General features: G+C 42.7%; 1 protein-coding gene across 3 annotated transcripts in view; it reads right to left on the bottom strand.

Annotated features, from left to right (window-relative positions):
- PRDM11 (PR/SET domain 11) overlaps positions 1–14089 on the bottom strand; it is a 62716-nt gene that overhangs the window by 19331 nt on the left and 29296 nt on the right. Inside the window, exons 6-7 of one of the 3 annotated variants that reach the window (XM_059722779.1) lie at positions 6690–7102; positions 893–4816 (exon numbers count right to left, since the gene is read on the bottom strand). The exons of the other annotated variants lie outside the window; for them this stretch is intronic. Coding sequence (XP_059578762.1) covers positions 4230–4816; positions 6690–7102 — 1000 coding nt within the window. The 3' untranslated portion in view covers positions 893–4229. Of the gene's footprint in view, positions 1–892; positions 4817–6689; positions 7103–14089 lie in introns of those variants that run through there. 3 annotated transcript variants of the gene reach the window in all.

Here is a 14089-nt window from a genome sequence, read left to right as displayed (position 1 = left end):
AGAGGAGCCTTTCCTGTACTTGCTAGTATGTATTGATTTGGATCAATTCCTTAGCTGTTGGAAAAGTAAGTAGTAGTGACCCCAGCTATACAGAAGCTGGCCCTGAAGTATGTACTTTCAATCTGTCAGCTCTGTGCTCTTCTAAATTCCTTTTGACCGGCTTCTCTCTCTAGGTGAAATTTGTGGCACCTGGGTTATAGTATTTATGTAGTTCCATGTAGTTTCTTTGAGGAAAAGCTGCTCTCAGGGTCCTTCTGATCTGTGTGGCAGCTGGTGTAGGGAGGCACACCTCAGAAAAAAGGGGACTTGGAGGGAACCACTTTACTCCGTGAACTCTAGAGTACTGAAGGGAGCCAGGAGCCATTGCAATGATGTGCTGCTTTTTGTTAGATAACGGGAGAGCTTGGGGAGGTGATTCTTAGCAGGGATCAGGGTCCCAGTCATCGTATTCACCTCCCCATCAACTTCCTTAGTATGGCCACATTCTTTTTCTTGCCCCAAATCCCACCTTGCTCCTTTCTGCTCCCTACCAGATGCTGTCTCCTCCCTAGGGGCTGCCTCTGCTGGCATTGGGCCAGAATGGGAAATAAAGGAAGCCAGGAACTGCTTCAGACCCAATGGCATAATTGAATAGCTGCAGTTTGCCACTCACGTTCCAGCTGAGCACAGGCAGTCCTTGCCCGCAACCCAGCCGTACAGCAAGAGGACTGGCAAATGTGTGAATGTCACTCCAGATGTGTGGCACTGGGTAGTTTTGGGGATGCCTGGGCCTCTGCAACAGCAAAGAAGATATCCTTGCAAAATTTGTTGCGTGCCTTTAACTAGGTAACTGCTTCCCTGGGACAAGTTCAGGCAGAGATGAACGGGAGAAACAAATGACCCAACGAGCATGCGTGTTAAAACTGTTATATATTTATTGTAATCTTAACAAAAATACTTTTAAAGAAATACTTTTCCAGCATATACAAGAAATGGAAATACTTGAGTAAGCAAAGCCATATGCTTTAACAGGGGCACTTAATTGCAAGGCTTCAATAACCAGTTAACATGAAGTGTACAGGAAGAAGTACCCTACTTCAAGATAGTACAGAGAAACAATTTCACTGAGGACCTACACAGGGCAGACAATCTGTCCCTACGCAGTGGGCCCATCTGTGTAACCTCGCAGAGGAATTTTGGAGATACATCTCCAACTAGTCATTTGAATTTATAATCCATAGTGCTTTCTCCTCACCAATCCACCAGGCCTTGATATTTCAGGGGAATACTCTTAAAGCTGTCTGGCCTACTATCAGGACAAAACACTAAGTGCTTTTGTATGTCTGAGCTTGACATTAATAGCCTAATCCTAAAAGTACCCATGACTCCTGTAACAGTCAGTGGGAGCTGTGGGTGCTTATCAGCTGCAGGGATCAGGTCTCCACAGATCAGGTCTGAGAGCTCCCACGGTCCCCAAGGACAATGCAATCAAGGTGGCCAACCTTGCAGGTTTGGCACTAAGACCTCAGTGGGCACGTCTACACGTGTCCCTACGATGCCATTGTTACTGTGCCATCATTTAGTACTTCCTTTTGGTGCTGGTGGCACATGGTAAATTTTAGCTGCTACATCACTGTATTAACATGCTATAGTGAGGGAGCATGTTGCTATGACAATGTTGCTGCAGCATCACTGTTTGTGCCTGGCAATGTAGCGTCTTGTGTAGATGTGCCCAGTGTGGACCAACTGTATAAAAAATATAACATATGAATACTCTTTAGCAGCACTGGATTTGCTCATAAAACCTTTAAAAGAGTTTGCCACTTCTTTGATTCTCCATAAGCCACAATATTAGATCAGTTTCTTGCAGACTCTCCAACAACTGCCAAGATCAAATATCTCCTCGTTCTTCAACCCCCCAGAATAAAAAAAAGAGGGTGCTTTTTACTGACTTCAAATATTACAACAGAGAAAAAATGACAGACTACCAGGAAGGGAAGTGAAAGGGGTCTGGCCTATGCACTGTGAAATTTTCTCTAAAGGATTCCAGACTAGATTAATTCCTGGAAGAAAGAAGGAGCTCTTACCAGACCAGGGCTTTCTTAACAAAAGCCTTTTATCATGCCATTTCAAATAACCTATCTGTATTATGACTACTGAATTAAGGGCAAAAAACTGTGTGCCAGGAACGGTTCAAATTCTGTAGTCACACACTGAACCCCAGTTTCTGACAATTACCATAATATAAGAGAAATAGTAAACAGATGAAAGAACAAAACACTTAAGGGAAGTAATGCAACCCATAGTTTTGCCTTATTCTGTTGCCTAACTTCACTGCCCAAACAACCTTTAACTCAGTTTGTAATTATCTTGTGACACTGTGGCGTCTTAATCTGATTTGTGTCCTACCTCGCTCTATGAAAAGAAAGACACCCTTGATAGCTTGGTTTACACACTGCTAGTGCTACTCAGTATGAATGCTATCTATACATTGTTTCCTTTCGAGGCAGTGGTCCACAACCCATGGCTTGCAGGCCTCGTGTGCTCACAAGAACCTGTCCTTGCAGCCACAGGAAATTAAAATATTTAAACTAATGCTGACAGGGAAAACAAAGTATGTGGTTGCCCACAACTGCCCTACTTACTTGGTATTCTCTCCCATGGGCCAACAAATGTTGGGGACCATAGAGGATGGAATTGCCGAGTAACTTCTAGAGATCTAAGCAACATGGCACGGATATATAAACAAAGCAGACACATAGGTGCATTGTAGAAAAAGATGCTACATATTGTAACTTGGTCATTAAGAGCATTAAACCTGGTTTTGAAATGATAAGTGTACGCATAAAGGCAGATGGAGTGATGGAGCCTCTTATCCTGACTACACTGCACTTACACAACTAAGATGTTACAACATTGGTTTCTCTTGTCTGAGTAGAAAAAGAAAGTGTGTCTTTAGGGTCTTAGCTTGGATGTCTACCAGGACTTCAGACTATAAGCTTTTCAGGCCAGAGACCACTGCACAAATTCTGCCCTAAATTACTGCAGTGTAATTGCAAAACAACTTCCCTAATGTCCAAAGAGTCACAGTAAAGTAAAACTAGCGTACATGAGGTCAGATTCATGCCCTGTGTCTTTACTTGTTTCTACAGAATATCTTGCACATTTCTGGATGTTCAAAAATAAAAAGGTTATAACATGCAAGAAAAGAATATGGTACAACTCTGACTGCAATCATATTATACAAACACCCAGGTTTACCTACAGCTGTGAAGTGTAAACAGGGCTTCAGATACACTAGGAGGAATAAAAGGATTAAATCCTACAGCACAAGTACGTGCAGAACTGCAGGATTCTGGTCAAGTATCAGACCACCCTTTCTTAAAGGGATTTATGTGTCAAACAGCGCTCAGATATTCTCTCTCACAGCAGCACTGCAAGAAGAGTTCTCTTTGCATCCACTTTCTCCCCTTCTCAGCATTTACTTTCCCAACACCCTGTGTAATGATTGCTGAAAGCCCTGATCTCCTATTATTACTGAGCACAAGATGAACTAATGAGCAAGAGCCTCTAAAGCTGTAATGATGCATTGACTAGTTAAGACTGCACAGCACACATGCCAGTTGGCAAGATGATGGCGGGAGGACAGGGGTAAGAGAGTTTTAATTAGGAATTTTGCAAATAAGCTGTCTTAGTAAATAATATTTCCCAGGCATTAAAGTGATCAGGAAAAGGAACCCTATTACATTTCATAGTGTCTAGAGTACTTAAGCTGGGGGAAGAAAGGTGACAATAGCTGCTATGCTGCAGGCCCATGATTCTCAACCAGGATGCTGTGTAGAGATAAGCAGATAAATACAGGCTCAGGCTTGTCCTTGCCTGGCCATCTCTCCACCCCCACTGCTGGACCCCTCTGCAAGGAAGTGAGCATTGTAATCTATGAATTAGTTTTTGAAACTGGGTGCCACACAATTCATAGAAGCAATGGAGGGGTGCCTTGAGTCCAATACGGTTGAGAACCACTGCTCTAGGAACTAGTAGAGCTGCCCTACATTCCAGATTCTAAGAGTTTGAGGCCCTGGTTTGTCAGGACCAGGCCTACTCAGCTGCCATAATTCTTACTGCTTTATACCCAAGGGTGGAAGGAGGCCTGCTGTCCCTTTCCATGCAATACTGAACCATGTGTGAAGGCCCTGTAAATCTGCAACAGGTCAGGAGGGGAGACCCTTCTTTGCTTAATATAAAGCTGACTAAAAATGGTGTTTTCTCTTCCGTGACCTGGTAGTCCGTGCAAGACGGGTCTGCTTTCGAGGGCTTTGGTTGGATTCTGCACTGGGCTCAGAAGTATTCTTTGAGCAGGCTGCCTGCTGAAGGGTCACTTGGTTGGCATTTGGGTCCTGCATCCTTTGAAAAGCCTGGATCCCATCCTGGATTTCAGTCAGGGTCTGACACATCTGGCCAACCTGTCCAGTCAGGTCAGCCATCCTCTGGCTGATGACATGCATGCTGTCTGCCATGTCTCTGTGGATAGCTACCAGTTCCTGGCAGAACTGCCTGAACAGGTCTGTTTGCTGCGTGTGGGAATGGAGAAGTTGCCGGTCAAAGCTGGAGAGGGGTGGGCTCCTGGTGCATGGGCGAGGGGCTCTGCAGGATGACTGGGCTCGTGGGGATGGGTGCTGCACTTCCTGCCTTTGGCTGGTAGCTTCTGACTGATCAGATGAAGAAGAGGTGCAGAGGAGAGAGGGCCCAGAGAGCTGATTGGCTTCTGCACTGTCCCTCTGCAGCGATGAGAAATGGTGTTCCCGTGAGGGGCCTGGCACTTCCTCATCTTCATCAGCTTAAAAACAGAACAAAAAGTGCAAATTATTAACATGAGAACTTCTCATCAATGGTGTCAAGAGATCTCATAGCAGTCAGAAACATTTCCCTTCACTATTCTGGTATTAGAGACAAGCCTCTGGTTACATGTTCTGGTGTTTACCTAAAGCATGCTTGCTCACATGACACAAAAATGAATACCAAGGCAATCAATGTTGTGACCAAGTGCTGAGAGTGAAGAAACCAAATTTTCTGAAAAATCCAAATTGGCAGGTATCCAGTATAACCAAGTGGGGCACGAACTAAATTAACTGTATACAGAAGCAATGACCCACTTTCTCCTAAAGTGCCCACATGTTTTGGTCAAATGGAGGTTGCTGGGTTTTGGACTAGTGTTTCAAAAGACACCAGCGATGTGCAGGTACCTGATGCCAAACATCTGGTTATGCATTATCATAAAATATTTCAGACAAAGAGCTATGAAACAGCACCCAGAGCTTCCTAAGTTTTCACTGATTGTCAACATTTTTTGGCTTGGTGCTATCAAATGCTGAAACTCTTTTATAGCAACAGGACACCCCCCATCTGCCTCCCCCATTAGCTAGGCACATCGAAACAATGAAACAAACGACACCAAAGGAAATTCCAACTTAATGCCACCAATATTAATAAAAATCTAATGAGAACCCTGCTCATGGGTGTACACAAGTCAAAATGTTAGGACGATTGACAAGTGGCTTGTCCAGTTTCCTACTGATGATGCCCTGGTAAAATTTATGAACTTCTTTAAAAAAGGCTAGCAGTTTAGAAGTGAGCTTCTGAATGAGAAAGGCTACAAACCCTGTAGAAATGTATTCATTAATCCTTCAACTCTGAAAGATACACTCTAGCTTCCAAAGATTGGTGCAAAGAGTTGTCTCACAACTGAGCCCCATTTTGCCAGTACTCGCAGAGTTCTGTCCTTGCCTTTCTATTAACACCACTAATTGACTGGAAAAGAGGTAAGGTAAGTGACACAACATGGTGAGAGAACCCCAAAAGTGAAACTACTGCAGTCTCTAGAATAAAAGATATCTCTTCCTCTCTTACTTCACCAAAATTTCTTAGCCAAGCAAATTCTATATACACACAGGAGGGAAAAAATCATAAGCAAAGGCTAAAAGCCCTTACAAATCAACTTGTGTGTTCAGCATTCAAGGGAATTACTGAGTTTAATTATAACTAAAAAGTATAATAGCTTTATTGGCTCTTATTTAAATAAATAAATAGAAAAATCACTCATCACATGCCCTTTTTATTGTTATTACTGTTATTGAACCATCACACTACCCAAAAAAGAGAAGTCAGAGACCAGGTGCCAAAGCACAAATGTCAATTGTTGCACTAAAAAAAAAAGCCTCTCAGAAGTTGGTTACCGTGCAGCAGATCCTTTAGTGTTGGGACTTGGTGGAAAGCTTGCCCAAGACTCCTGTCTATTGCAATGCCGATCTGTGAAAAACTGCATTTTGTTTCATAAATGTCTGTCTGCCAACTGGGACCAGTTGCCCCCCCCCAGAGCTGTCACTTGCTGTAGCTGGCCTCGTTAAAGATTAGATAGCCCATGTCTGTCCTTTAGAGAAGCACCGCAGCAATATCAAGTCACTGGAAAGGGGAAGGGGAAATAAGGGCAAGGGAACTGAAGATGTGGATAGAGAAGAAAATATTAAACTTGTAAGCGAATTTCTTTCATCCCATCTCACTGCACTATGATCAACAGAGAAGGCTTATAACACAGTTGGGTCTTGACCGGGAAAGCAACATAGTATCTTGGATTACACACAAATGGCACTTTCATGTCAAAACTGAGATGTGCAAGCATAAAGACAAAGACTTGTTAAGGCATTGATACTTACAGCTTGTTGATGGGCTGTCAACCACGTCCAGATCCGCTCTCCGGAAGCCGTGCATCTGGCGTGACGAATGTAGCGTCGACTCGATGGCTCTCTCGTGGGCGGTCAGGACGATGGCCGAGGGCCGCCCCATGCTGCCGGGGCTGGAGAGGGACCTCTGCATGAATGCCAGTTTGTCCTTGGTCCTTCTCTTCATGTCATCCCATCTGTGCTTAATGTCTTTTACAGACCTAGGGACCTGGCTGACGGATGTGATTTGCCTTGCTATGCCTTCCCAGATCTTGTCCCTGTCAGCATGGGATAGACGCATCGTCTCCCTCCCAAACAGCATGGCTTCGTTCCGGGTCACCTCAGTGACCAGAATGTCCAGCTCTTCCTTGGAAAACTTGGGCTTCCTCTTTCGTTCAGCCATGTTCCTTGGGTTGAATATCCCACAAAGCAAAATGGGGTAAAAGGAAATCAGCGCAAGGCATCCCTCACATCCAGCCACATAGCCAATGCTGCAGTGGGGCTGACCCCAGCAAGAGATGTGGATAGGGACTAATTTCTTCTACCTACAGCAAGCTTTCAGTTTTCTTCGGTCAAAATAGCAAAGGGCAACCATTTTGTTTTTTAAAGGCAGCTTTCAGGCTTGAAAATGAGACTTTTATAGAGGTGCCAGTTTCGGCTCTGAGGTTAAAACTGAGTTTTACACATAAAACAGGGATTCAAAGTCTTTGTAATAAATATATGAATTTTAGCATAACCTTGCTAATACTACAGCACTTTAAGTATAAAATAAAGTGTGAGAATTTATACTTAAATCAATTATTTTATGAGTTAACTGTTATTTTATAAATGGGATAATAAAGAAATGTAGTATCCTGTATCAGACTTATTTTTGTGTTCTGAGTGTTCCTAATAAGGGAATATAATATAAACACTTATAACTTCCCTCACTGTTAAAACCAATACTTTATGCATGGGCTACATCTGAAGATTTTTTTTAGAACAGAATAGTGGTCTCTCTTTTACTTTTATTTTTGACCAGTGAAAGTTTCTTCTCCAGCACGGCTAAGAAATAATGCTCCTCTCCATGGAGTTCTCTGAGTTATCCTCTTTCAAAAAAGTGGCCACTGCTTCCATTCACTATTTGCAATGGGCTAAATCTTATTTATCACATTCCCAAGTGGAATGTATGTAGCTGCATAATTGCAACTGTAGACACTTACATAGTTACGATTCCCACCTGTAGCTGAACAGTATCGCTCTACTTACATATTTCTGGAAGTGAAATGAAGGAGGGGGACCACCCACCTTTTCACCAGATAGTATACACATTGGAGTAACCCCTGGAAGCAGGGAACCTTGGCTTTTCACCTTGCCCTCACCCAAAGGCAGTCTGAACCAGTGCTGCCTACTTCCCAGCAAAGTGCTTAATCACCAGGCCACAGGCTAGGAGTTGTCCAGAGTGCTCACCAGTTGACACTGGCCCACTGCACCTTGCATTTATCATTCATTGGATAAAGTTGCACTGGAATATTTTCTACACTGTTGTGAACAGGGGCCCAGGCTAAACCCTAGAGCCATTTTCTTTCCAGGTAAACATCCCTCTCAGTGAATTGCCCTCCCTCTAGCACATTGGTTCCTGGCCCCAACCATCTTGCCTTCTTGGCTGCTTTGTATGTCATCGGCAGTAACAGAGGCAGAGAATGAGCTGAGAAGTCAACCTAGAACTTAAGTTTCCTGCTCCCTGGACAAGGGCCTTAACTACCAGGCTAAAAGACAGGAGGTTCTCTCCTTGCAACAATTATGGTTTCTTTGCAATTAAAATTTTGGGACTTGCCCAACATTACACATGTCTGGACGATTCAATTCTCCCCCTCCTTCCCCTGCCCCCAAACAGTGACACACCTACAGTGTGGCCTACTGACCTTGCTGAATCGAGAACGTGAAGGTAAGCCTAGCTAGGCTAAAACACAAACTTTGTATAACAGCCCCTAACTTCAGTTATATGGTTATGTACTTGCCACTTAGGCATGTGATGGTAAAATAAGACTTAGCCAAGTACTGCTTGCTTTCTACCTCTTGACAGCACAATGGATTTACCATATTGCCCAGAGGCAGCTCTCTCATTGTTCCCAAGCTGAACCAGTGGCTATTTTGAAAGAGGGCACCTCCAAACTGTGCAAAGTCATTGAGAAAAGTAGGAAATGGCAGCCGTTCTGGAAGAGAGCAACTAGTCTTTTGGCTCTCCAGTGCAAATTCATTCTCCACTGACAGAAACGTTCAATTGTGAAAGACAACTCTTAAATCTCTCCTTCCAAAAAGCATACTTCTTGCGCTAGAACTACTCAAAGGAAGGGAGAAACTAAGGGTACGTACATGTGTATGCAGAGAACGGTGGGAGACAGAAGAGTCAGCCAGGGTGTGAGCAGGGGAATGCAGGTTGAAGGAACAATGGAAATATGTATGTATACATAGTAAATCAAGGTGTGTGTTGGGTTGGAGGCTGGGGAGGGGGAAGAGGAGGTGGCATCAAGTGCACAGAATATGAAAGACTAAAGAAATGAGAGAAACCAGAGTCCACTTCAGTGTCCTCACACTGTTATGGTAATATAAGCAGTTGTAACCCCACGTTAATCAACTAGTATGCAGTTGTTTTGTGCTATTCCAGGAGAAGGAAAGCAGCCAGAGTGCACTGGTGACACTGACCCTAAAAGAAAACAGTAATTTAAGGTTGATGTTATGTATGTTCAAATAATTAAAAATGTCACAAGAAAATGTTCTCTTTGGGATTCTTGCTTAGTGTTCAGGTATGAAGTTTCTGATCATTTAAAAAATAAAGAGTCACACAAAATGAATGTCAAAATGAAGCTGGAAGTTAAGCGTACCTACTAGTAATTTAAGGTAGAAAATGGTGATAATAAAAATAATCAAAAAAGAAAAAAGAAAATGAAATAAAAAAAAAAAACAACCACACCCACAATTATTACTAATCCTGGAAATTCTGGGGTAAAAGAAATTCTGTATTTAAAGTATGGAAATGTACAATAAGAATATTTCATATCTATCATATAACGGCACCATGCAGAGAAAGAAAGCTAACGTGGCTTTAAAGTTTCATCTTATTTGAGACCACAACAATAAAATGGCTTCATTGTAATGACATGGCTAGTGCATGGTGTGACAACCAGTTCAAAGATGGGCTGAGTTAATTCAAACCGTCTACCTTATGAAGAAGTTATATTTCATTTTATGGAGTTTGTTGTATGCCTGGGTCAAATGTAGATCTTAAAATAGCATCCCATTCATCCTGCATACATGTTAGAAATCTTAATATGCTTTTGGAATGGGTAGGTAACACGAGTCAGTGTTGTGCCTAAAGTTTCCCACTTGTCTCCTTTTTGTGATATGCATCAGCTGTCACATACTTGCCACTTGCCACCTAACACGTGTCTGCCTTCCAGTGCTGCTGTATATCTAACACAAAACAAGGTGCTTTGGGATACATTAAGATAAAATATGCTAGTCAAAATATGGAATATGACAAAGCATGTGGAAAGGTAAGCGGACCTCTGTGAGATGCATTTATTTAGATTCCTTACTGCTGTTCTGTCGGACCCTTAGGGAAGCTGGTGGATATTATAGCCGCTCTTTGTTCAGGATAAATGTAAGAAGCAGTTCAGCTCTTTCAGGAGTAAGTTGCTGAACAAATATAAGCCACCATTCAAAATACAGGCCACAAGCAAGGCGGGTCAGGAGATGAGCTAAGTGGACAAAGATATCTCACTTGGGCTGAAAGAAAAGGCAGAAGTCTGGGTAAAGTTTTGGCAGGGGTGATAAGGAAATATTTTGATTGCAAGCATTCAGGGAAGGTAACAACAAAGCCAAGGAGAACCAAAAAAGTTTTAGAGTAGGACCAGCGAGAAAGCTAAGAAACACTGTTATGGATAAAGAGTTTGCTCGTGGATAAAGCAGTAAAGAGGCTTGGAACCCAGAGCATGGAAACTGCTTCCTATCATTTTCAGTGAGACTGGACTTTCTTAGGACCTTTCTTTGTAAGCAAACAGGATTCCATTAAACAACCTCCATTAGGCTCTCATCATTTCTTCCCAATGGAAACACCCCACAAGACCCTGGATGTCAGCTAACTGTTCAAGCCAAAGTACGCTGCACCAGCAGTAAATTACAGGTCCCAATTTTTGCCGCCAATGCCAATACCATAAAAGGAACAGCTGCACTCAGCTACAAGCAGTATTTAACAAGGCAGTTTGGGGTTTCATGGAGTGTACCAATCTTTTCCTCTCACTGGGCACATCTATGTGATGATGCCACCCGTATGATTAGAGACTTGCAAGGCAAGCCATATGAGGAAAGGCTGAGGGACCTGAGACTCTTCAGCCTGAAGAGGAGTAGGCCGAGAGGGGACTTGGTAGCAGCTTACCACTACATCAGGGACATACATCAAGGGCTTGGTGAACAACTGTTTACCAGGGCGCCCTTGGGGAAAACCAGGAGTAATGGTCACAGAGTCCTGGAAGACCGTTTCAGGCTCAACATTAGGAAAAACTTCTTCACAGCCAGGGTGTCCAGACTGTGGAATAGGCTACCTCCAGAGGTGGTGCAATTGCCTACCCTGGAAATCTTCAAGAGGAGACTGAGTGGTCACCTTGCTCGGGTCACCTGACCCCAGTTGTCTTTCCTGCTTGGTGCAGGAGGGCTGGACCTGATGATCTTCTGAGGTCCCTTCCAGCCCCTTCCAATCTATGAATATGAATACATGTGCACTTTAATGCACAGTAGACTAATTTACTGTGCAGTAAAGCATCACCATCTACACGTGCGCTGCAATTAGTTTGCAGTAGACTAATTTACTCTGGCATAGGATAGTCTTGTCAGACAGATAATATCTGATGGTGGAGTAAATTAGTGCACTTAAATGCACATGTAGACAGTGACATTGGGATTTGTTTACTCTGGCTCAAATTGCACCACAGTTTATTCAGTTGCATTAATTGCAGGTGTAAATGTGTCCACTGTGAATCAAACTAAGTCATGAAACAAAAAATGAAATGCCACAAAAAACAGGCCAGTTTGGCCAATTTAAGGCAAATTTTGTGAATCTAATGGACAGAAAGGTTTCAGACACAGTTTGCACAGACTTATGAAAAGCTTGCATAGCACGGTGATAGTTTCTAGGAGCCTAGGATGAGTTTGGAGTTGGTTTCAATACTGAGAAAGTTTTGTCACTTCATGTAAGAGTTTATCAGTCTGGTGCTGGCTCCTGTGGCATAACCGAAAGAAGAGTGGCACAGAGCATGGGTTTTACCAGGCTCTACAGGAACCACATTTGCTCATGCACCATTTTGATACCTCACTTTAAGGTCTCTCTGTGGGCTTACTTCTTTTGAAGTTCTACTTATGATGCAATGTTTGAAAAATGCTAATGATCACTAAGCACAGCCATTCTGCCCATAAAGCCATTAGCAAGACACCCTGTCACCTCTCCTCCCTCTCCTGCTAAGCAGCAAGCGTAGTACTACTTCAGAGTGCCATAGGAGGGTTCTGAAGGATGCTGATGGCTCTACTGTAGTTTCAGAGGGATTTACATGTATATTACTTCTTACTCCTTTACAGCAATTTGCTGAAACAGAAGGGCCCTAAGAACCCAACAGTCCTGTCTGAAATTTTTTTACAAAAACTGGTATATTAAATTAAATTAAATGGGCACAGATCGTGGAATTAGGCATCTACCCTTGGCCACGTCCAAAGGTCAGAAAAGTTAAAAAGAGTGCCATGATTATTATCCTCATGTTCATAGACAGCCCCGATTATCCTGGTAGAAAAGTTTAACTGGGGAGTTACAGTAACAGTACAGGACTTGAAACAACCCACTGAAAAACCCACATGTAGACATTTCCATGCAGAAGGAAAAAAATGAAGACATTCTTGCTCCTGCAATCTCTTATTGTGTATGTTGGTTAACCCTTCCCTGTATGGCTTCCCCACACAGACTGCAGAAGTTAAGGGACTTAGGCCATGCAGTAGGCTTTGAGAAATATAGGGCTCATTTCTGTCACAATATCTATTACTTCTCTCCACCCACCCCTTTCCTCCATCCTTTTGTGAGGTGTACCACACAAAGGGTCACCTTCATGCATTATTGCAAAGACTATACCATTTTCCAGAATTCCCTGCCTCATCCTTTATTACAAAAGGTCACCAGGATCTGTGTAAAATTCTTCTTCCATGTCCCACAAGTAACCAGACACAATGGGTCTGGTGCTGGATTTTTTGAAGGCCCTTGTAAAATTAAAGAACTTGAAATAAGTTGCTGGTTTTCTATTCAAGTCAGAAGAAGCAAAGATTTTAACTGAGGTTTGCTTTGAGTCATAGCATTTGTTCAAACCAAGCACTATGGGAAATGGAACAGAGGAAGAAATTAATATAAAACCCTGCAAACCAAAGTCACTAAGTTTCACACAGTACTAGTAACAATAACTCGTCATGCTAAATGGAGATTATATAGAGTTTTGAACATAAAATGGAATTGCTCTTTTGATAATGGCCATCTCAGAAGAACATGCAGTCCAGCTTCAGAAAATTCTTAGAGATGAAGAAAGACAAAAAGGGAAATGCTGCATTATATTGGTCATGTGACAGTTTGTCACCCACCCTGCCTTATGTTCTTTCCCTACTTGTATCCATTGTCCTGGTTAAAGAGGATCTAAATTCTCTGAATGTCAAGCACTTGGAAGTCCAAAATTTCATCACAGAGAATATGAAAATGGTCTCAGATTTGGTGGGTCAAACATACACAAACTGATACATGAATGTAGAACAAAGATGGCATCAACCCTTGCTGCTCTTCACATGCAACTGTCACCCATCCTAGTGAATCAATCCACTCTGTAAAGCAGTCCATCTAGAAATTATAGCAAGGAGACAGTTGCTCGCTTTTTTTCAGATGCAACTGCAGCACTCCTAAAGGTATGGTTTCTGATGGGTGTCCACGACAGGTAAAATCCTAAGGCAAGGCACTGAATGCCTGCTCTGTCTGAAAGTTTCTGAATATAGATACATTCCTAAACAGTCAACTCTTCCTACTCTTTTTTTCCCTTTGTCTACTGCAGAGAGCTTTATGTTATACACGGAAAGACCAAAAAGATACTGCTTCCTAGAGTGTGATCTATCTTGAGACTCTTGACACACATCCTACAACAGGCAAGTGATTCAACCTCGCATTTTCTCCATTATTGTCCATGTCATTTCTATTCAGCCTTCTAATCTACTCATCCAGCCTTCCTTGTCTAACTGTTCTCACATAACACAGTCATTGCCCGAACCCTATAGATGTAAGCAACAGGACACATGCTATCCAAGAAATAAGCCAAGCAGAACACATTGCATCATACTCCAGG

The sequence above is a fragment of the Alligator mississippiensis genome, chromosome 2 (assembly GCF_030867095.1).
Source record: "Alligator mississippiensis isolate rAllMis1 chromosome 2, rAllMis1, whole genome shotgun sequence".
In the NCBI taxonomy this organism is placed as follows: domain Eukaryota; kingdom Metazoa; phylum Chordata; order Crocodylia; family Alligatoridae; genus Alligator; species Alligator mississippiensis.
The sequence above is the reverse complement of the archived record's forward strand: the minus strand, read 5'-3'. Positions and strand labels throughout refer to the sequence as shown.